The 24,658-nt window shown below is 40.0% G+C and overlaps 1 protein-coding gene across 2 annotated transcripts in view; it reads right to left on the bottom strand.

The window, feature by feature from the left end:
* Positions 1 to 2,131: 2,131 nt before the first annotated feature.
* Positions 2,132 to 24,658, bottom strand: part of NR3C2 (nuclear receptor subfamily 3 group C member 2) — a 331,201-nt gene continuing 308,674 nt past the window's right edge. For both annotated transcript variants that reach the window (XM_044300367.1, XM_044300369.1), the window contains exon 9: positions 2,132 to 4,758. In XM_044300367.1, the coding sequence (XP_044156302.1) occupies positions 4,603 to 4,758 (156 nt within the window). In that variant the 3' untranslated portion in view covers positions 2,132 to 4,602. The remainder of the gene's footprint in view (positions 4,759 to 24,658) is intronic.

Genomic DNA, 24,658 nt, shown 5'->3' with positions numbered 1-24,658 from the left:
ACAGGAACTGGCATAGATTAAAGCATGTTTCACAGCCAGCGGTAGCAAAACCATAAGGCTGAGGCTCAACATAAATTTGCCGCATCTATCGACCGTGCAGAGGGATTAACTGGCGTCTAAATTGTCGGTCTTAATAACTGTCCCCCTATGAGTTTAGGTCGGCTTTCCGTCTACTATGCTCTAAAACACATTGAAGGAGATTTACTACTAGGTGGCCTTACTGGAAACAATGATGCTGCTTAAAAGTGTCACCGAAAAATGTGCATAATGGTGGATTTTTGGAGGAAACTAAGCCAGCAAATAGGTGGCTTAAAGACTAGGCAGTCTGTGTGCTAGATATATCATCCAGCATTAGCCACTGTATGACAGTCTGTCTAAATTTGCACTGTCTTACTTTTAGACAGTTTTAGTAAATGTGGGACATTTTTTTAAATCCTTTCATATGAACCAATCGACAAAACAGCATTTTTACATAGAGAAATTTGCTGTCAAGAAACAATTATTTTTAACGCTGTTTTGTTAATGAGTGATCAGTGCCATGTTTACACGCTGCAATGATCAGGTGAATAAATGTGGTCGGCTGGACAAACATTCCTGCGAGCATACATTCCCAATGATCAGCCTGTATAAAAGGGCCATACAGGAATATACTTTCCTATTTGTTAGTAGCATGTTACAGAGCAGAAGGAGCTGAGCAGACAAACAGTTGTGGGAAAAAATGCTGCATAATTTGGATTTATATTTGTTCATTGTGAGCTGGTCCTTCTCAGTGACTGACAGCCATCTCTGTATACGTATGTTCCACCACAATAATGGAACAGATTTTGCTCTAAACTTTATCACAATCGCACTGCGGTAATCCACTTTCAATCTTCCAAGAGGCTTAACTCTGGGTTACTGACTAGATAGTACCCCCTGCCTTTCAGGAAACTGTAGATACCACCGTAGTACCTGATGTACATTAAAAATGAGCTGTTACCATGTATCCTACTAGAGTTGAAGTCCTCACAAATCGGTGTGCCTGATGTACCCCCCTGTATCTCCACTATCCCCCTTGTGAACTTGATGCACGCTGAAACACACTAGGCTTCTGTAGGAACTGCCCTGGCTGCTGGCATGCTCCAAAAAACTAAATATAAGACTAAAAGACTGCTGGGTGACGTCACCACTACACGGAGCAATCCAAGAAGAGAGAGACTGCATCCTTGAATCTCTGTATCTGTATACACACTCATACAGGGAATGCTGTCAATCACTAAGTAGGACCACCTACTGGACTCCTATGCCCAGAATAAGAGATCAAGAAATTTGAAGTTCTAAAGAATCTTTTACCACAATACTATACATGAATCTGCTCCTCGTCTATGACATGCTGCCTGCAGATTAGACTGCATATTCTCCATGACAGATTCCCTTTAAGATCAATGAAGAAAATATAATCTAACAGCAAGGGATTACTATAGTGATAAGCAATTGGTATGTCCCCCTATAGACAAACCCTATTAGTTCAAAATATTATCTTTACTGTGGTCGAGGGACTGTCTCTAATGCACTGCAAAATGTCTTCTTACCAAAGAGACCATATCAAGATGGCGACCAGTCTCGCGACAACATCTTAATCTCACACATGCATCTTTACTGGCACTCTCCACAATCATAACAAATCACAGTTCGGATTCATAATGAAGTATATTCATGCATGCGCTGCTACTCACAGTTACGGCAAGATGTTCTAGCGAGACCAGCGTCAATCTTAATATGGCGTCATCAAAAGGAATACGTTTTAACATTAGAGACAGTCCCTCGGTCACTCTAAAGATAATATTTTGAATGAATCGTGTTTGTCTGTAGAGAGACTAACCATTTGCTCATCACTAGATTACTGGCAGTCTACACTAATGATTAAATCACTAAATGTTGGAGGGTTTGAAAGATAGATATGTGTCTAGGTCACCTAAACAGTTGAATAAAACAAATTCTGGAATACAGAAAACATAACTTTTAAGATAGTATAACAAAGCAACGTAGATCTGCACACTGAAAGGCCAGTCTGCCAGGTTAGAATGGAGAAAACTACACACGTCTGTAATCCCATATGAAGAAAGAGAAAAGATATCATCTAAAAAGAATGTTAAATGACTATACAATTGTTTATTCTCATAACAAAGCATGGTCATTTTAGGGATAACACAAAGACACGATGACAAAAGTTTTTACATCCTAAGTTTTTGTTAATAGAAAATCGTGTAAAACTGTATAGATGTTCCATCAAAAACATTTGATAACATTGTAAGATTCCATTGTAGTTGTAGAATACCACTTATTAAGCCAATACCTTACTCAACTGGTATTCAAAGAGTTATGTCAGGCTGTATGCCGCTTTCCTGTGTTCTGAATACCCACAGTGACTTAAAGAGCTGCCATGTTGTCACCAGTCAGCAGAGTAAGACTATCCTGGATCTTTTAAAATGCTCTGCGACTTGCTTGGACCAGGTTTGCGCAGCCGCACACTATTATCTCCCTTCATAGGGAAACACAGTGTATAAAGTGCTATACACCTGGCCTTCAGGCAATAGAGAAGAAATGTGCAAATATAAGGAGCACCAGCACTCTCATCGTTGAAGATCAAGGTCATAAGAGATTGTAGCTTAAAACTACTATGATGCTGACTGCAGATCACATATTACAGCTAAAATCTTTTTTTTTCTATACATTTGCTGTATTAAATTTGTATCTCAATTATCCCTACATGAAAATGAAAGATTCTGCAAACGCTCAATAGTTAGTACCGAATTCTCTTCACACACCCACTAATCATTTATTTATTTTTTTACAGTTTTTCACTTAACTTTCACTACAAGTTTAAAAATCTTTTTATTGCCAAAGTATAATCTTGTGTGAGAGCATGGGCACTTTTATGAATGTTCTTATATATGAACATTATTTGGTAAGTGCAAACTTGGCCATACTATATGGTAATGCCATATATTAAAAAAATTAATTTTAAATATATCTGCTCTCTAACAAAATACATAACATTTTCAGGAACCCTTACGTGCCAGCTGAAGTCTACCCTGGTATAGATCAGGCTTGGCAACCGGTACAATTGTATGAGCTCCAATATACTCTAGATAATGTAGATTTGGAGATTTTGGATTATGTGATACAGCAAGTAAAGTGCACTCTAGAAAGTTAATTTTTGGCATGCCTCATCACACCTCGCTTTCTCATAACTCTAACAACTGATACATGGAGACGTTTTTCGTTTCCCCTTACAACAAGCATAGCCTTAAAAAACAAAATGTGGGACCCTGTGATCCCGTAAGAAGGCTTTGTGTTCAGTAAATTTCTCAGGAAGCCTTTTCCTATGATATAGCTAATTTCAAGATACTTACAGTAACTCCACCTTGAAGGTTAAAATAGTGTAATTCACAAGGAAAGAGAAAGGATTCCTAGAAAGTGTGCTCCAATGTTTCTTGCAAGCAGTACACAAAAAGTAGAACATTTTCCTTTTTTACAGAAAAGTAGAAAAGCTTAAATATAACTGAAAAGGGGGTTAAAGTATGTATATTTACAAACAGATATTGCAAAATGGTAAATTAGATATGATGCTAAAAAGGCACAGCTTTCCCTTCCTTAAATACACTGTAAACAGTTCAGAATCCATGCAAAACATTTTCACTTTACAAAAAAAAATTACCTTAGACAAAGATAGTACTTAAATATTCTCCATCAAAATAGAATTCTCTCAAAAATACTTTCCTATGCTTTCCATTCATCTGTAGTCATTAAAGATTGTTTGTCTCATTTACAAAATTACCATACATTTTTAGATCCAGGTCCTTCACAATTTATACATATACAGCAATATACAGTACAGCATAGACTGTGTAAAGCCAGCACAATATAAATCCAGAGGGGGGTATTAGTTTTACATCTTTCTATTTGCCTTTTAGTTAAATAAATGTTGACATTACACACTAGGGTTTCTGGGGAAATTGCTGCATGCGTATATGTCAGATGAAACTAGGGGACACACTGCTGATTTTAACTCTCTCTCTCTTTCTCTGCAGCAAATATGACAAAAATGGTCACAACCTTCATTCTGCAACATGATCACATGGGACAACTAATGCCACAAATGGGTAGTGATATTCAACATCAAATGTTCCTTAATATTTTATACAATAGCTTTTTATTTTTATTTTCGATACATTAAAAGAATATTTAATGCCCCATAATGACCAAACATGTGCAAACCAAGGGTAACCTTTTAAAAAGTCTTTCTGAGTCCATGAACCCCATTAAAACAAACAAAACCATAAACTCCATGGCATATTTTAAAATTTCATTGTTAAAATATCAAAATGAATCAGTTATTGACTAGATATGGCTTTTTATCCATAGAAATAGGAGTAATTTTCAAGCGCTTGGGGTGCTGGCGGCAACTCTCTTTCTTCCTGGCATGTCTTCAGTGCCCAAACAGTGCGATTCATTCTCGTCGTTTTGTTTTTGAATGACAAGAGTCATTTCTTGGAACCAGCTTGGGTATGGAACATCAGAGGAAACTTAAGGCAAAGTTCTCCTGTAAGACTCTTCCAGTTACTTTCTATGAAAGTACAAAGGCTTAGCATTCCCAGATTCCACCTTTGGTAGTTGATCACTAATTATTTCCACAAGCATTGCAGGAAACTCCACTTTGAGTGCCTGAGATTCCCTAAATGTGTAGAAGCAGAATTCCAATAAATCGCCGACCACCTGTAATAGAGCATACAAGATTATTATTTCAAAGTCACCTGAGATGGCATCAGCATCTAAAAGAAAGCTAATACAATTATTGCAGTCTGCAGTTATGTTTTTATACACAAAGGCACTATCACCTTCATTGTAGTACTGGACATGGCATAGCAAACAATAGCATGCATCTATGTAACAAAGTGAAAGTATTAGGCTTAGGGCAAGGTGCAGCAAGTTTTATGGGGTGCGAAACTGGGCACAGCACAGCTCCCATTTCCTATGAGTGGGCCCCAAGGTAGGGATTCCCAGAAGCAACATAAGTTTACCATTGGCCCCTTCACTGCACTAGACCACAAAAGACTGTAAAATAAACCTTTTCACTACCCTAAAAAAATCTGAAATTTTCTACAAAACCAGCTATGTCTTTGAGTGTGCCCATCATTCTTGTAGCCATATTTATGAAACTTATAAGAACACAATGTCTCAAGGAAGTTTAGTTCTAAAGATTCTAGAGAATTGGTAGCCTGCAGTTTCATTGCATTAAACACCATATGCATTATACAATTCAGTTAAACAGATCCAATCACATCTCAAATGCAGTATCCTGGATCCTAATGACCGGAGAGTCACAAGCATTTCACAAATCAATGCAACTCACATCAGGATAAAAACATTGCTCAGCAGCTGTAGCAGTGATAACAGTATAAGTAATATAAAAAATTTAGCCAAAACAATGATAGAAAAGTAGGTAGGAGATGCAAGAGTTCTGGCTTAAATAATGTAAAAGCAGTTGTAGCACAAATAGTAGTAACATTAGCAGTAGTAGTTTAGCTAATATAATAGTTATACTAGAGGGAATTAGAGTAGTAAAAGCAGAAGTATTATTAGTAATAGTAAGTATTAGTAATTGTATTATTAGTAGTAATATAAATAGTGAATTATTTGTAATAGAGAAGATTATTGGAAAAATAATCATAACTTCGATAGTGTTACATAATTGGTAAAGTTGGAAAAAGATGCAGGTCCATTCAGTCCAACCTATACTAATTACTATGTTGATCTATAGGAAGGCAAAAAAACAAAACAAAAAAAAAAAACCTAAGAGTAATATTATACTAGGAAGTACAGTAGCTGTACTGTAAATACTCATAGTAGATAATTATTCAGACATTTTCTAAAATAAATTACCATATTTTTTGCCCTATAAGACACACCCCACCCCCACAAAGTGGGAAGAAAATGTCAGTGCGTCTTATAAGCGAATACTAATAAGCGCCTCCATTATGGAGGCACTCATCAGTACAGGAGGAGCTTCCCCGTGCAGGCTCTGTACTCACTGCTTCCTGGTCTTCCTCAGCCGCATGCTGTGCTGTGACCCGTGCAAAGCATGAGGACTTTTGCACACTCTGTGACCTTGTGCTGTGCGATGTTGGGTTACAGCATAGCGTGGCAGGAAGCTGGATCTCAGGAGCGGCGAGGGAATCTGGAGCAGGAGAGATAAGTTCATTTATTTTTTTGTCTCTGATCTGAGGTCTGATTAACATGGGTGTCTTATTAACAGGGAAGTCTGATCTGAGGTCTTACTGGGGGTCTTCTAAACATTGGAGGTCTGATCTCAGATCTGATTGGGGTCTTTTTCACATCGGGGGTCTGATTTTAGGTCTGATTAACATTTTTTTTCTTATTTTCCTCCTTAATAACGGTATCTTATAAGGGTGAAAAATACAGTAGTTTATTTTTTTGAGGATAATAAAAAATTGGTTTCCCCATAAAAAAGGATTTACATATCACACATCACCAGAATAATACAAATGCTCCTTATAAACTACTTGGCATGAAAAATGTCACATACATACGGTACACAGATGCATTGCCAGCTTTCTTCTTCATTACAGAGGCAGGGACAAAACTTACTTTCTAAAAGAATGACTAATATGCTCACCTTGAGTATCTCCCGTGACACGTGCTCCTTCATGCACGTGTTCAAAATGACTACTCACACCCACACAGCACCTTACTAAACAGTACTCTCACTATCCTCCAGATGCCAATAGAGGCAAAGAAAGCAGGTTGAGTGCGCATGACCATACTTACACTACCTTCCAGAAAGTGAGATCTCGTCTGAATGCAAAAAAAGAAATATACAAGTAATAACAAAACTATGACCTACACCTAAAACTACAACATGCTGCATTTTTTGTCCGGACCTCCAGGACACCCCTATTATAGTAAATGGGGCCGGAGTGGAGTTCCTCTGCCAGAACAGCCTGCTGGAAAAGGCTACCGCAAGTGTGATAGTAGGCTTAGACTATTTAGTGCCATTTTGGAACTTCTTTATAAGAGCACCTCACAAGTATGTATATATTCATATACTTGGCTCAGCTAAAATATCTATATGGACCTTAATCTATACTAGACATGTATCCATGCTAATGACACATTTAAGTCTTATGATGAATGATCTCATGTCCTTCACCTAAGTATATATTTGCTAAAGTCTCATTTTTAACATCAGTGTGAGGGTTTAGTCAGATCTGGTTTATTTGATATAGTCAATTGCATCCATACATTTTGCTATCTGGTGTATGATGTCTATGTGGCACTTGTGGTCCACAAGGGCAGGATTTGCTCCCCTGGTTATAAATGCACAACTGGATATGGGGTTGAGCATTTCCTGCTTTTTGAGACCATGTTATATTATATAATATATATATATATATATATATATATATATCTGGAGCTGTATAAACTCCAAATTTGAATGTGCCTGATTTTCATCTATAGGCAGCATTCGGTGCACCTGTGAGGCTTGCATCATATCAGTCAGCTCTGGGTGGGACTCACAGCCTCCTCCCATTGCATGTGTGGTTTTCACACTGGAGGCAACTGGGAGCTGTTTGCTGTGAGTCGTACCTTACGCTTCTGTAATTCTCCCACTGGCCCCTGGTACTGCCCAAATGGCACAGGTAGGTTAGCGTTAGGTCCCGTGCCACCTGAGATACAGTACAGACCAAAAGTTTGGACACCTTCTCATTCAAAGAGTTTTCTTTATTTTCATGACTATGAAAATTTTAGATTCACACTGGCATCAAAACTATGAATTAACACATGTGGGATTACATACATAACAAAAAAGTGTGAAACAACTGAAAATATGTCATATTCTAGGTTCTTCAAAGTAGCCACCTTTTGCTTTGATTACTGCTTTGCACACTCTTGGCATTCTCTTGATGAGCTTCAAGAGGTAGTCACCTGAAATGGTTTTCACTTCACAGGTGTGCCCTGTCAGGTTTAATAAGTGGGATTTCTTGCCTTATAAATGGGGTTGGGACCATCAGTTGCGTTGTGGAGAAGTCAGGTGGATACACAGCTGATAGTCCTACTGAATAGACTGTTAGAATTTGTATTAGGCAAGAAAAAAGCAGCTAAGTAAAGAAAAACGAGTGGCCATCATTACTTTAAGAAATGAAGGTCAGTCAGTCCGAAAAATTGGGTAAACTTTGAAAGTGTCCCCAAGTGCAGTCACAAAAACCATCAAGCGCTACAAAGAAACTGGCTCACATGCGGACCACACCAGGAAAGGAAGACCAAGAGTCACCTCTGCTGCGGAGGATAAGTTCATCCAAGTCAGCAGCCTCAGAAATCGCAGGTTAACAGCAGCTCAGATTAGAGACAGGTCAATGCCACGCAGAGTTCTAGCAGCAGACATCTCTAGAACAACTGTTAAGAGGAGACTGTGTGAATCAGGCCTTCATGGTAGAATATCTGCTAGGAAACCACTGCTAAGGACAGGCAACAAACAGAAGAGACTTGTTTGGGCTAAAGAACACAAGGAATGGACATTAGACCAGTGGAAATCTGTGCTTTGGTCTGATGAGTCCAAATTTGAGATCTTTGGTTCCAACCACCGTGTCTTTGTGCGACGCAGAAAAGGTGAATGGATGGACTCTACATGCCTGGTTCCCACCGTGAAGCATGGAGGAGGAGGTGTGATGGTGTGGGGGTGCTTTGCTGGTGACACTGTTGGGGATTTATTCAAAATTGAAGGCATACTGAACCAGCATGGCTACCACAGCATCTTTCAGCGGCATGCTATTCCATCCGGTTTGCGTTTAGTTGGACCATCATTTATTTTTCAACAGGACAATGACCTCAAACACACCTCCAGGCTGTGTAAGGGCTATTTGACCATGAAGGAGAGTGATGGGGTGCTGCGCCAGATGACCTGGCCTCCACAGTCACTGGACCTGAACCCAATCGAGATGGTTTGCGGTGAGCTGGACCGCAGAGTGAAGGCAAAAGGGCCAACAAGTGCTAAGCATCTCTGGGAACTCCTTCAAGACTGTTGGAAGACCATTTCAGGTGACTACCTCTTGAAGCTCATCAAGAGAATGCCAAGAGTGTGCAAAGCAGTAATCAAAGCAAAAGGTGGCTACTTTGGAGAACCTAGAATATGACATATTTTCAGTTGTTTCACACTTTTTTGTTATGTATATAATTCCACATGTGTTAATTCATAGTTTTGATGCCTCAGTGTAAATCTACAATTTTCATAGTCATGAAAATAAAGAAAAAACTCTTTGAATGAGAAGGTGTGTCCAAACTTTTGGTCTGTACTGTACCTTGATGTGGTGAGTGGGCTCCGGTATAGTCTTCATATAAGGATATATTGGCTAAAGTCTCATTTTTAACATCAGTGTGAGGGTTTAGTCAGATTTTGTTGATTGCATCCACCACAGTAGTGCACCTATTCTTCTAAATGTTTATTTTATATAGTCAATTACATCCACACATTTTGCTATCTGGTGTATGTTGTCTATGTGGCACTTGTGGTCCGCTGCGGGCATCCTCCATTGTACACATTTCTTGCTGGGGATTGCCATTAGCAACGGACCACAAGTGCAGGATTTGCTCCCCTGGTTATAAATGCACAACTGCATATGGGGTTGAGCATTTTCTGCTTTTTGAGACCACGTTATATTATGTAATTTGAATGATCTCATGGTAGTAATAGCAAGGGTGGTGGATAAAAATAGTTTCTGTGATTCAGTTTTATAATCATATAATTATAGCTCTTGGTTTCCATCCTGGGTGGATTTTTTTCTTGGAAGTAGATGCATTGTTAATTATTAGGAAACCTAGTTTCTATATATTAGTTATCCAGCCATGATGCAGAAGGTGGCATTCATCTGGGTGCCTTGAGCAAACTATACAATGCACACAAAGTTATAGTCTACCATCTTAAAATGACATTCAATGTAACCATGAAATACACTTATTAATATAGCATGAGTCTAAATTTAGAGATGGAAGGAAATTTGGAAATTTTCCAATCTAATTGCTGACATTTCTCATTTTGTCTCTGAAGTTGTGGCATTTTTAAGTTAATTGATTAATGGCATTAAACAGTGTGAGATTTAGTTGATTAACGTTCGTGTGAGATAGGATGGGCTGCTTGAGGAGACATTAATACACCCCACATACTGTATCCAGAGCAGTTTTCTCCATCCAGCACCCCATGAGTCATCAAATCTCAATTTCTGTTTAAATTAAAGCTGATCGGGACAATCGGTTGCTCCCATGGAGGCAGGTACGTCTAGCCATAAACTTGCGGTGGCTAAAAGAATGACTGACCACGAAATGCACTGATAGCTAGCTGCCCTGTTTTATCGTAAAGGGGTTGTATAATTTCAGCAAATGGCATGTATTATATAGAGAGAGGTAATACAAGGCACTTATTAATGTATTGTCATTGTCCATATTGCCTCCTTTGCTGGCTTGATTAATTTTTCCATCACATTATACAATGCTTGTTTCTAGCAGCAGGAAAAAGCACTTGTGCAGTTTTTGCCACCAGACAGGCTGGGGTGTGTAAGCACGGCCACCGCTGCTGGACACCAGCAATGTGTAATGCAATGAAAAAAATTAATCAAGCCAGCATAGTAGGGGCTAGCCTGCCACAGGAACTGGTCACAGAAAATACAGTAGAAAGGTTTAGATGACTTTTTAATTCAAAATAACATTGAAGCTTATGACCATGTACTGTATAGAAGTTTTGTTCGACACATCCTTTCCCTTTGGCCCAACCCCTTTTTTAAACGGAAGATGGACAGTGATCCGGGGATTTGTTCCATGGATTGATATAGCAGGATTACAGGTTGGACATGGTGGATTTTTGTTTTTTTTCCAACCTTAACAACTATGTTACTGTGTAACTAAGTAGGGAATCAGCAATACATTAGTAAGTATCTTGTATTAACTTCCTGTACATGATAAATGCCATTTTCTGACGTGAGAGAACTCTTTTAAAGAGTTGGATCATAAAGAAATCATAACCATAAATAAGGCCCCTTTTCACAGGCAGACTGACAAGCAATTATCAGGAATAAACCATTAATTCCTGATAACTCCCTTATCGTGCGCGGAGGTGAGAGCTGCTTTACATGCATGAATCATCTCTGTATGGTGATAGGCGATAGCTACTGGAATATCAACCCCATATAGATTCATTCTTTCAGGGCAGCAAATCTAAATTTACACAGGATGATCTGCTGCTCAAAAACAATGATTTTGGTGCTGCATCAACAATGCTTTCAACTAATGAATAAATATGCAAAGAGGTATCTCCCAGGAAAAGCACCACCATCTGGAAGTGGCTTCCTATAAGTCAAAGTCCAACTTTTTAACAATCTTTGGACCATGACAAGGGAAAATAGCCAAGCCAAATATCCATTAGTAGACAGATGTTTTGAGGTGCTTGACCCTCATCAGTGCGCAGTGGGAATCTAGCTAGCTGAGTGCGATGCCTTGAACATGGCTTAGTTGGGGGCTGGCTTTCATTAAAGAGACCAGCTACTGTTTATAAGGGGACTTTTTGGCAATGCTCCATGGGAATAATAATATGCAAAGAGGTATCCCCCAGTGAAAGAGAACTATGTCTTTAGTGCCACTTCTGGAAGTGGCTCCCTGTGAGGCAAAGTGCGACTCAGCCAGCCGGAATCCTATTCTGTATTGATGAGGGGCAAGCCCCCCAAAACAGCTGTCTACAGATGGATATTTATCTTAGCTATTTTTACTTGTTACATTCCAAAGCAGGCTAAAAGCTTCCAGAATGTGACTATAGCGTGATGGTTCTCTTTCCCTGTATATATATATTTTTCCCGTGGAGTACTGCTAAAAAGGAGCTGCTATCTTTAAGGAGAGTGTGTACCCTGCCTAAACCCAATGAATGAGCAAATGCTAAATTTGTGGCAGCATTTACATATGGGGAAATTATTGGGAATGAGCATTAGTATGAATGTTCGTTTCCAATAATCTGCCTGTGTAAAAGGCCCTTTAGTGTTGAAGAGTAAAGCTGGTCATACTGTCATACTAATATGTATGGGGCCTTCCGACCTTGATATTAGGGCAAATACAGATTGGGCATGTTGGGTTTCAACTACCCACTCCACTACTACCGACGTGATAAGCTACCACCGGAGGTGTCTGGCAGTGGCTCTCTCTCAATTCAGAGCATGCATACGGTATGTATGCCCCTAAACAGTCTCAGATTGTCAGTATTGATTGGACAACGGGAACTGTAAAGACCACTTGCCAATACTAGTCACACATTTCCAGGAAGATGAACAGAGGAACATTTCTCTAAAAAAGGTGCTTGAAAAAGTATTTATTAAAACACACAAGTCATGAGAGCTGACAAGGTCCTATTTAAACAGGACGTTCCATTAGAAAAGCTAAACTACCACCTGATATTCACACAATGTGAACCGACTGTAGATGCCACCATCAGTGGTGGTCACCCGCCAGCTGTACTAATACTAGCAACAGGAGAAACTGAGTGCCACAGACTACAGCAATTATTGTAAAGTTAGAAAATAACAGTATCAGCTTTTCTTCAGTGTCACTCTTACTTCACTCTTTTCATGCGGTAGCAGGAAACCTTGCATAAAGAGAAGCACAACTCTCCTTCCCACATCAGTCACAAATAACTAATTATTATCTCATCACGCACTTACCTTTCTCACGTACAGGAAGCATGAGTCACCCTGGCTTTCTACAGGCATACAATATGCCAAGCTAGTTTTTTTTTATTGATTCGTTTGAAATATTATATATTATTTTGGTATCTTCCCACTGTATTTATATGACAACAGTACAAAAGGTACCGTCTCGAAGAAATCTGTCAAGGGTAAAGCCAGTAATTTCTTCAAGTCTATGTTCAATTCACTCAGTTTCCTAGCTCTTCAGAAATAATAAGTGAAAAAATCTGGCATATTCTTAAAGTCACTTGGTGGCAAACAATTTATTGGATTTTTTCATAGCTTAAGGTGTAAAGTTTAAAATGAAATCGAAATGTAATAAACAACAATCCATTATATATTCAGTGCAGATCTAGTTACATTTTTTATAGCAATAATGGTCACATTTTCATAAAAACCTACCAAATTTGTGAAATCTATACTAAGTTATTATTAAATAAACCTAGTAAACACATCCTTGAGCCTCAAGCACGTGACTATTTTTCATCTGTATCCAATCTGCATTTTTTTCAGATTGCACACAGACCCCATCATTTCCATGGGTTTATTCTGCACATTATAGAATATGTCCTATTCTCATGTTGTGGACAAGAATAGTCATTTCTAGTGAGAATGAGAAAAATGAAGTTATCCATATTTTGCAGATCCGTGGTTTGCCGACCGAAATACAGACATGGTCATGTGCATCAGCCCTTATAGTAACAATTAAAAAAAATATATTATTTAACTCCTTAATGACAGTATAACTGTCTCCCAGAAATCTTTTATGACCTCTTGGGGGCTTCATAATGTTTCAAAAATAAACACACACAGACACAAGTAAAAAAAAATAAAAAATCTAAGTAGTAAAAGGGGAAAAAATGCCCACACCAACTCAAACAAAAAATGCTAAAATACAGAAAATGTCCCATTACTGTCCGTATTACAGACAAGGATAGGACTGTTCTATTAGGGGCCAGCTGTTCCGTTCTGCAAAATACTGAATGCACACAGCAGTTATCAGTGTTTTGTGGATCTACAATTTGCGGACCACAAAACATCCAACAAGTGTGTGTGTGCATGATCCCTTATTATTTATTTATTTTTATTTATTTTACTTCCTTATATAGCGCTGACATATTCCACAGCTCTTTACAGGCATAAGCATCAAGCTGTACACAATGGAGCTCACAATTTAAGTTACCTATCAGAAGAATAGGTTAATTCTGTCCTTAGCACCATAAATGAACTGAAGGAAGTGGGTGTGTCTTTCTTCACTGGCTAGCTCAGTGTGCTTCTGAGCTCAGTACAGAGGCCCCTTCCCCATATTATGCTTTGTACTTAAATACTGCAGAATGCTGAGCATCTCAGACTGTTTTCTGCGTGTGACAGCCACATCCTTCCTCCTGTACATACTAAGTACATTTTATACTTTAGCATAATAGAATTCCCTTGTTAAGTGCTTGAGCACCTATGCAAGTGTTAGTTTTAGCTTGTTAGCATACCTCACTGTGCTGCCTCAGCATTAGTTTACATAGTTCTTGCCCACATTAATCAATATGTCCTTGTGTTCTGAATCTTTCCCTTCATAAACTCTCCTTCTCCCCCATAAATTGTCTTCTATGAGCTGAAATTATTTTTCCCTCTCTATGCTGTCATGGTAATGTGTGAGAGTCTGAGATCTGTGTGCTGTGAGCATAAAGTATCTCTTAAACAACGTGTGCTGAGGATAGCGCCAAGGATTAGGATACGGCTCATTGGTGATTAGCCTAGAAGTATGGGGAAGAAAGTTTAGGAAGTACTAGTGGACTGCCTGTATTAGGACATGCCCCCAGGCTTGAGGAGAACTGCTGGAATCAGGAGGAGCACACTGGGACAGCTAGAAATCAAGATTAGCAAACCAGAACACTGGGGGAGGCTGCAATGGATCCTCACACTTTTACATATAAAAATAAAAAAAACAAACATGAAAGCGAAAAAAAGCGCTGCAATGGTAAAAAAAAATTAAACATGTACCGTATTTTTCGCCCCATAAGACGCACTTTTTCCCCCCCAAAAATGGGGGAGAAATGCCCCTGCGTCTTATGGGGCGAATGCTGACAGGTTTAACATCGCTGGATGCGATGTAGAGCGAGCGGGGGTCGGGGGAGGGACTGGGAGGAGGAGCTGGGGGCCGGGAATAGCCCGGTATAGCAATATATAGCCCCGCCGCTCCGGTATAGCAATATAAAATATCTTATTCAATTAAAATGTATTACATATGCCCCCTCACTCCTAAATTCCTAATAGTACCTTACATCCTATCCCTAATAGGTTCTGTACGATGCCGGCAGGCCGGGCGGGCGGCAGCGTAACTCTCTGATCTCACTTGCCTGCGCCGCCTACTCTATGAATGAAGCAGGTAGCGCAGGCAAGTGACGTCAGTGAGTGACGCGCCGGCCGGCCGCCGGCCTGCCGGAACACCGGCGTTGTACAGAACCTATTAGGAATAGGATGTAAGGTACTATTAGGAGTTTAGAATGAGGGGGCATATGTAATACATTTTTGGGGAATAAATAAGACATTTTATATTTGTATACTGGGGGGGGGGGGGGTTGGTTGATCCGTGGATGGCACAGTTAAGGGGTGGGGTGGGGGGGTCTGTGGATGGCACTGTTATGAGCTGGGGGGTCTGTGGATGGCACGGTTATGGGGTGGGGGGGTCTGTGGATGGCACATATATAACCGTGCCATCCACAGATCCCCCCTGTAACAGTGCCAGCCACAGATCCCCCCTGTAACAGTGTCCGTCATCCACAGATCCCCCATAACAGTGTCCATCATCCACAGATCCCCCCCCATAACAGTGTCCATCATCCACAGATCCCCCCCCATAACAGTGTCCGTCATCCACAGATCCCCCCCCATAACAGTGTCCGTCATCCACAGATCCCCCCCATAACAGTGTCCGTCATCCACAGATCCCCCCCATAACAGTGTCCGTCATCCACAGATCCCCCCATAACAGTGTCCGTCATCCACAGATCCCCCATAACAGTGTCCGTCATCCACAGATCCCCCCATAACAGTGTCCGTCATCCACAGATCCCCCCATAACAGTGTCCGTCATCCACAGATCCCCCATAACAGTGTCCGTCATCCACAGATCCCCCCATAACAGTGTCTGTCATCCACAGACCACCATTAGTTCCAAACCCACCAAAAGCACACCTTTTGGTTAAAAATATTTTTTTTCTTATTTTCCTCCCCAAAAACCTAGGTGCGTCTTATAGGGCGAAAAATACGGTAATTTGCAATTTTTGGGTTTCCTTGTCCTGCACAAAAACTATATAACAGTGATCAAAAAGTCATCCTGCAAAAAAACAAGCCAACATACAGCTTAGTAGACAAAAATATAAAATGTTATGGCATTCAGAAAATGTTGATGCAAAGGTGTATACCTGAATAATATGGATGTCATGTTAATTTTAGTGCAAAGTGAATGGCGTAATATCAAAACCCCAAAAAACCTTGGCGGAATTGTGAGTTTTTTTCTATTTCACCCCACAATTTTTTTCCCCTGTTTTCCAATACAAGATATGGTCAATTAAATAGTGTGATTAAAAAAATACAACTTGTTCCGCAAAAAATAAACCCTCATCTGGCTATCTAAAATCAAAAGCGTTATGGCTCTTGGAACGTGGAGAGGAAAAAAAAAAAAGGCCCCCCCAAAAAAGAATGTAATAATGGGCCAATCTTTAATGAGTTAAAGTGCCGCTAAATCTAAAATAAAAAGATGGTCAAATACAGCTAATACCACTCACACATATGTAAATATTGTCGCACCACTATCAACCTCGCCCCAGCTTTAAGTGTCAAAGACTGCATTCAACTCTACAGTAAAAAAAAAAAATGCAGTTGTTTAACTAGTTGGTCATTTTTTTTTTTCATTCTTTTATGTAAATCATTTTTGCATGTTTTTGATGATACATTGCGCCTTATTTTTAAGTAATTTTTATTTTAGTTTTGAATTTGTTATTGGAAAAATGTAAAAAAATAAATAAAATAATGTGATTGTACAACCTCATTGCAGAGCTGATCTGGGTCTGTAAAGACCCAGTAAACTAACCAATGGTCCATTAGGACCTATCTACGTCTTGTTTCATGTGATGTTGTGTTTCTATAAAACATCACTTTTATTATATTTCCCTTAAAAACACATTATAAATTAGTGCTAATTAAACTAAGACAGATTAAAACCATCAGTGGCCTGGGTCGCTCCCTCTTTGGCTCTATACGCCACTGCTGTTTATATTGCTTCACAGCAGTTAAATTATATCAGTATCGACTACAGCCTTATATTGCGGCTTGTAGTTGCCTTATTTCTATTTCTGTATTAGCTATAATTAACTCCTATAGTTGGAGCTCCCTCACTGCTACTGAGCCTAAAAACACATACACACATACACCCTGCATCCCGACCTTTTTCGCTGGTCACCCAGCGTCTTCAGGGGATCGTGCAGGTATGTGTGTTGGGGGCGGGGGCCATCTTTTGAAGATTCGTGTTTCAGTGACATGATTAAGGCTGCCTATTGGATAATTTTTCATCATCTGTCTCTCCCTTTATACCACACCTCCCTCGTTGCGGTAGGTTTATGTGTACTCGGAGTACCTCCTCCCGGCTCTTCTCCAATCTTGCAATACCGTGCGTAAGTTCGCGCATGCCGCCATCTTGGAAAATCATCTCTCACGGTGAGTATTCAGGGAGAGGACTGCGCAGGCGTGCGGACTTAGAAAAATCTTCTCATCCTCCAGGATACTATGTGTATTGTGGCAATCTGATACAGCGGTTTAGGTATTTAATATTAGATACATCTATAAATATGTAGCTTTCTCCATATTCAGAGTTGACATCATTGGATATGTATTTAACAGGATGGAAGCTATAGATATTCTTAGAGCCTACAATAATCCAAAAACCGAACCTCACAAAAGGGCTCTACAATGTGGAGAATCACAATGGGGGATAATGTGACCATATACAGCAGGTAACAGACAATTGACAGAAGCTGTGAATATTGGAGTAGTTGCGGGTGCAATTGCTGTTCCCTAGTATTGAACAACTACCTGACTCTTATTCACAGCGTCCAAACAATGGATGCTGTAGGGTATAATTGGACGGTGCAATACTACTCATAAAGATGGCATATAACAATGACTGCAAGCCACTAGTCCCACCCTAATCCAGATACCATGTTACCTACCCATGTTGCTGCTGAAAAATGGTGACACGGTTCCCCCACTGCTTCAACCTCGACACGTGTTTCGCCACGTAGGCTTCGTCAGGAGGTACTCAATGTAATGATCATGTGATTTATATTGAATAAAATGAGATTTTTTTTACCTTGTTAAATCCTTGCTCTTTTTTTTGTACAAGCTATAGATATTCTAACTGATCAGAAGAGATCAGAGATTTTTTCTATGATTAGTAAATACTGGTATCTATAGAATTCACACCACTATTCTGCTTCTTCTTTAGGTATGCATCAGAGAGGGGATTCCACAGGTACTCTGCAAATCTCACTCATCCATAAGTCCCATCAGTCCCAGGGAGAAGATGGACGTCCATCTCCATGGTGAGTATTATGATCCTTTCACTGCACTCTTTCTTTTTTTTTTCTTTTTCTTGGTCATTCATTGTCACGATGGTCCTTTGTCTATATTAATTATAGGTACCAAGTTTTTCCTATCATATATATATTTTGTTTTATGTGCTATTATGAAAATGTCCAAAATGAATGTCCAAAAATTTGTGTTGGAAAGACAATTAAGGAATTGAAAAGAAGAATTTCCAAACATCTCAGTAACCTGCATACAAATGAAGAAACACCCCTGTCAAAACATATAAATAAGTACCATAGAGGCAGTCCCTCACTTTACAAAAAAGTAAAGTGAGGCCCTAGACAGGGAGATAGTGAGAAGAGACTGCTGCAGGAGGAGACTAAATAGATCTATTGCCTAAAATCTCTATCACCAATTGGAATAAATGAGGGTTTTACCTTTTCTTCATTCTTATAAGATAATGGAACAGCCTCCCTCTAATTTTCAGAATAGCACATAAAACAAAATATATATAATAGGAAAGACTTGGTACCTATAATTAATATAAACAGATAAAGGACCATCGTGACAATGAATGACAGAAAAATAAAAAAAAGATAGGGTACAGTGAAAGGATAATAATACTCACCATGGAGATAGACGTCCATCTTCTCCCTGGGACTGATAGGACTTACGGATGAATGAGATTTGCCAAGTACCTATGTGGAATCCCCTCTCTGATGCATACCTAAAGAACAAGCAGGATAGTGGTGTGAATTCTATAGATACCAATATTTAATAATCTCTGATCTCTTCTGATCAGAATATCTATAGCTTCCATCCTGTTAAATACATATCTAATGATGTCAACTCTGAATATGGAGAAAGCTACATATTTATAGATTTATCTAATATTAAATACCTATACCGCTGTATCAGATTGCCACAATACACATAATTCCAAAGTGATCGCCCATGTGGCCCATGGTGTGACGGCGGATGAATGAAGGAATTTTCTGCGCACTTTTGAGGGTAATAGAAGTTATTTCTAAGTTGAAGCACATGCGCCGAGCTATCCCGGAGGATGAGAAGATTTTTCTAAGTCCGCACGCCTGCGCAGTCCTCTCCCCGAATACTCACCGCCGGGAGAGATGATTTTCCAAGATGGCGTGCATGCGCGAACTTACGCACGGTATTGCGAGATTGGAGAAGAGCCGGGAGGAGGTACTCAGAGTACAGGTAAACCTACCGCAACGAGGGAGAGACAGCTGATGAAAAATTATCCAATAGGCAGCCTTAATCATGTCACTGAAACACAAATCTTCAAAAGATGGCCCCCGCTCCTAACACACATACCTGCACGATCCCCTGAAAACGCTGGGTGACCAGCAAAACAGGTCGGGATGCAGGGATGTATGAGTGTAGGTGTTTTTAGGCTCAGTGGCAGTGAGGGAGCTCCAACTATAGGAGTTAATTATAGCTAATACAGAAATAGGAATGAGGCAACTACAAGCCGCGATATAAGGCTGTAGTCGATACTGATATAATTTAACTGCGGTGAAGCAATATAAACGGCAGTGGCGGATAGAGCCAAAGAGGGAGCGACCCAGGCCACTGATGGTTTTAATCTGTCTTAGTTTAATTAGCACTAATTTATAATGTGTTTTTAAGGGAAATGATAAATAAAAGTGATGTTTTATAGAAATACAACATCACATGAAACAAGACGTAGATAGGTCCTAATGGACCATTGGTTAGTTTACTAATATAGTTAGCGTCGACATGTGCTGAGAGGTCGCTTTAAACTGTAGTTGTAATGACCCAGCAGCTCGTGCAGACTCCTGATCACATGAGCGCTGGGACCAGAGGAGGTCCCTATAAACAGTGCTCGTTCAGCATTGTGTATAGGGCGATGGGGAAGGCAGGGACAGTGAAAAAATGTCCCTGCTTTCTCTTTGGGTAGCCATACTGTCACTGACAGAAGGCTCCCTGCTCCCGCAGCTGTGTGATTAGCACACAAATGGATTTCAATTGGGTTTTAAAATGTCAGTCAAGAGTAAGGGAGAAAGTGATCTGTAATTATTAAATATTAAAACTTAGCTTTTAATATGAACCTGCTGATAAAATAAATGCCCCTCAGAATGATAATACAAAATACAAATATTTGAACAATCCACAAAATATGGAGCTTGTATAGAAGTAAGTCACCACCTTGCAATGAGATACTGGAAGACATAAATCACTTCATCAGGTAGGATTATAAGTGCACGGCGGCACTATAGAAAAACATTTATCCTACCGCTCCGTCAGCTGATTCCTGTATGCAGCGAATTGAAAGACCCTGGTTAGCCCTCTCCTACAGGTTCCCTACATGCATGTTTCGCTTTCAGATGAGTACAAAGCTCATCAGGGGAAACAACAGGGAGCTGGGCAGGTTGATATCTCAAAGTGCACACACAAAAGGTATTAGTTGTGCACCCTGGAGATCGAGATCAAAGTCCCTGAGACCTGGTATGGCTCGAGCATACATCTCATAAGGAGGAGGAGGAGAGGGTAATAGATAGATACCCCCCCCTTCTTCCTTACAGGGAAATTATGGTCTTCCGTGGGCCCAATGTAGCCTGAGGCGGCCTCGGAACCCACCGGAATTTAAATGCGACGCAGCCTCCAAAGCGAGGCTTGGTTTAGAGACACGTCTCCCCAGTGTAGCGCTGTATACGTCGGCGTATGCGTGGCAAAGCGTACACAATTGGTTAGGAGGCCGGGTCATAAGAGAGACGCAGGTGCGTATAATGACGTCACTACGTTGGATCCCGGAGATATGTGCGAGATCCAGCTGACATGGTTGCCGGGCAACCGGGACGCATCCCCGGCTCAAGTCAGATGCGCAGCTTCTGGTGTGAAGCTGCGTCCACAGTAGAAATATGGCATTTACAGCAATAGTTTTTTTAAAAGGTGACCTGGATATAATGGCCCAGCTATATGAGGTGTGACTATCAGAGAGGAAAAGGCTAATTTTGGGCACCATAAGGAGTGATATATTCATTATATGGACAGTCTCTTAAAGAGATATCCTGTTATTGACATATCTGATGACAAAGGGAGGGGAGAGAGAGAGAGAGAGAGAGAGAGGGAGGGAGGGGAACGGGACAGTACACAGAATGATAGTGTAATCAATAGCAAAAATAAATAATCTGTACTTAACGTTCAGACCAGAGTATGCTTGTAAGGCCTCTTTCACACTTGCGTTGTCCGGATCCGTCGTGTACTCCATTTGCCGGAATTACACGCCGGATCTGGAAAAACGCAAGTGAACTGAAAGCATTGAACAAGCAGACCCTTTCTAAATATTATGCGGGTACTCATGTATGACTTCACCGATTTCAGGGTCCATGAGAAGAATGGGCCAATGTTTCTCAAGGATCCCCCTTGTACGGTCTGTACAGAGATATGTGCCAGCCATATATAGTCAATGGACATTTGGCAAGTGGTTAATGAGAAACTGTCACCACAAAATGCAGTGAAATCTGCAGGCGATATGTTATAGAGCAGGAGGAGCTGAGCGGATTGATGTATAGCTTTGTGGGAAAAGATCCAGTAAAACCTTTAAGTTATACATTTTATATATCTGCTTTTAGTTTAGTACAGGGGGGCGGGGGCATCCTGTCCTGGAATGTCTATAGGCCAATATAGTTTTTATATAACGACAAAGCCAGAGTGGATTACAAAGAGAGACTTATATAGCGCCTGGCGAAAGTTGTAACCACTTTGTGTTTTTCCTGTTTTGTTACATTTACAACCTGGAATTAAAATGGATTTTAATTTAGATTTTATGGAATGGAACTGACAAACAAGTCCAAATTGTTACGCTGGAAACAAAAATATACCTTATTTATACAATATATAAATAAAAACAGAAAAATCTAAAAATAAAGTCTGGTCCAACCAGTTAATTTCCAAAATGACATAATTAGTTGAGTATGGCCCCAAACTATGAACACCCCATGCAGCTCCATTAAATCCATTTTATAACAAAATGGAAAGAACACGGCACAACTACAGTACAAACCTTACAACAGAAGGCCGCCCACCAAAACTAACAAACTGAGCATAGAGGGTATTATTTAGATTCAACAAAGACACCAATGATAACACTGAACACTATATGCATTATTCTACACAGAGAGGAAAATGGAAGACTGACAAAAAATGCCTATACAAAAACTTAAGAAAGTTGATTTGGAATTTCCCATACAGCATGTGGCAGACTCCCTATACACATGGAAGGTTTTCGGCCAGATGAGACTAAAATTTTTCTTTTAACCCATCATGGGATACATTATGTGTGGCGCAAACCCAACACTTCCCACCATCCAACCATTCTCATAGTGAAGCGTGGTGATGGCAGCATCATGCCGTGGGGTGCTCTTTATCATCAGGGACTGGAAAACTGGTCAGGATTGAAGAAAAGATGGATGTCAGTAAATGCAGGGCAATTCTCGAGGAAAACTTGTTTCTGAGATTGGGATGGAGGTTCACCTTCCAGCAGAACAATGGCCCTAAACATATTGCTAAAGCTACACTGGAGTGGTTTAAGGTGAAACATTTAAAATGCTTTGGAATGGCCTAGTCAGATCACCGATTTCACCCTAACTGAGAATATGTGTCCTAACTTGAAGACTGCTGTACCGCAATACAATTTATCTAACTTGGGGGACTTGACAGTTTTCTTGGAGAAATAGTCAAAAATCCCAGCGTCTAGATGCTAAGCTAACAGAGGCATAATCAAGAGACCTGTACATGTAAATGCAGCAAACGGTGGCTCCACAAAGGATTTTCAGGGAGTGAATTATCTATGCACATTACAGTTCTCAGTTGTTTTTTGTCATAATTATGGTTTGTGTCACAGTAAAAAAATGTTTTACACATTCGAAGTGGTAGGCATGTTGTGTAAATCAAATCGCATTCCTTCAAAATCCATTTTTATTCCAGGTTGTGACTAAACAGGAAAACACCAATGGGGGCGATTACTTTCACAAGGCACTGTATTTTTATCTCCTTTTGGATCTATTCCTGGTTTTACCGTAGTAGAATCTGCAGGAATCTCTTAAAGTACAACAGTAACAAAGGCAACGGCTTCAACGTTATCTATTAATTATCAAAATATTGATATCACAACAATTAGCACAGCAGATGTAAGAATAGTCCCCAGTGAGCGCTAAGAAGAATTTCCATGGAAGTGATAATGATGAAAATCGCACCGTCGACCTAGCCAGACACCCTGCAGATACACATTTACCATCCACCCTCTAACAGCACAACACATTACCCCAATGCAAGTTCTTTCTGGCCTCTTATAAAGGACTACATGTTCAAAAATTTACTTTTACTTCTATGGCAAGGCCAGATAAATTCCACTGAAATTTTTGCCACAAATCTGCAGCAAATCCATGGCAAAACCTGCATGCATTTCATGAAGATTTTGTTGTGGATTTGCCACGCATTTCACCCTATGCCACTAAAGGTTTGGCAATTCATGGTGAAAATCTGCAACATAATGCACAATCCGCAGCACGCTCATAATTCCATGTGGATGGGGCTTTCAAAACACCATCCACATATACGGCACTGTAAACTACTCCAGATTCACAACACAAATCCATAGACATTCTACCATTTCTGGACCTAGCCTAATGAAACCATAGCTGGAGGAGTCACACATAAAGAGAACCTGATGCTACTCTCGACATGTTTATTTTAGTAAATACTTGTATTCCTCGTAAAAATATTGAAGAATATATTCTTAGAATTCTCTGTTGTCCTATTTCTCTGTTATTCCTTCTAGAAATGTATAAATATGTTAACAAGTGGGAGACATTGGCAAGTCAGTGCTAATTGGACGCTGTCAGATTACTGGGGGGATCTGACTCAGCACCTCTTCTGATTAGCTCTTTGAAGGGGCTAGTGTGCTTGTGCAAGCACTGCTGTCTCTATCGTTTACATGGGTACATCTACCCGCATGTGGTTTATTTCCTATTGCAACTTTGTACTATTCCCTTGAATATGACTAAGCTGCAATACCCTGCACTGTCACTACTGGTCGGACACAGGTAAACAATGAAGAGGCCACAGCACTTTCATGATCACGTCAGATCCTACAAACAGCTGATCAGAAGGGGTAACAAGAATCAAACACTTATCTAAGGGATATTGTAGGCCTAGCCTGAGGATAAGCCATCCATACTGGGGTCCTGGGTTTGAATCTGACTAAGGACAATATTTTTGCAAGGAGTTAGTATGTTCTCCTTGTGTTTGCGTGGGTT

This window comes from Bufo gargarizans, chromosome 1, assembly GCF_014858855.1.
Source record: "Bufo gargarizans isolate SCDJY-AF-19 chromosome 1, ASM1485885v1, whole genome shotgun sequence".
In the NCBI taxonomy this organism is placed as follows: Eukaryota; Metazoa; Chordata; class Amphibia; order Anura; family Bufonidae; genus Bufo; species Bufo gargarizans.
This window is presented reverse-complemented; position numbering and strand designations above follow the sequence as displayed.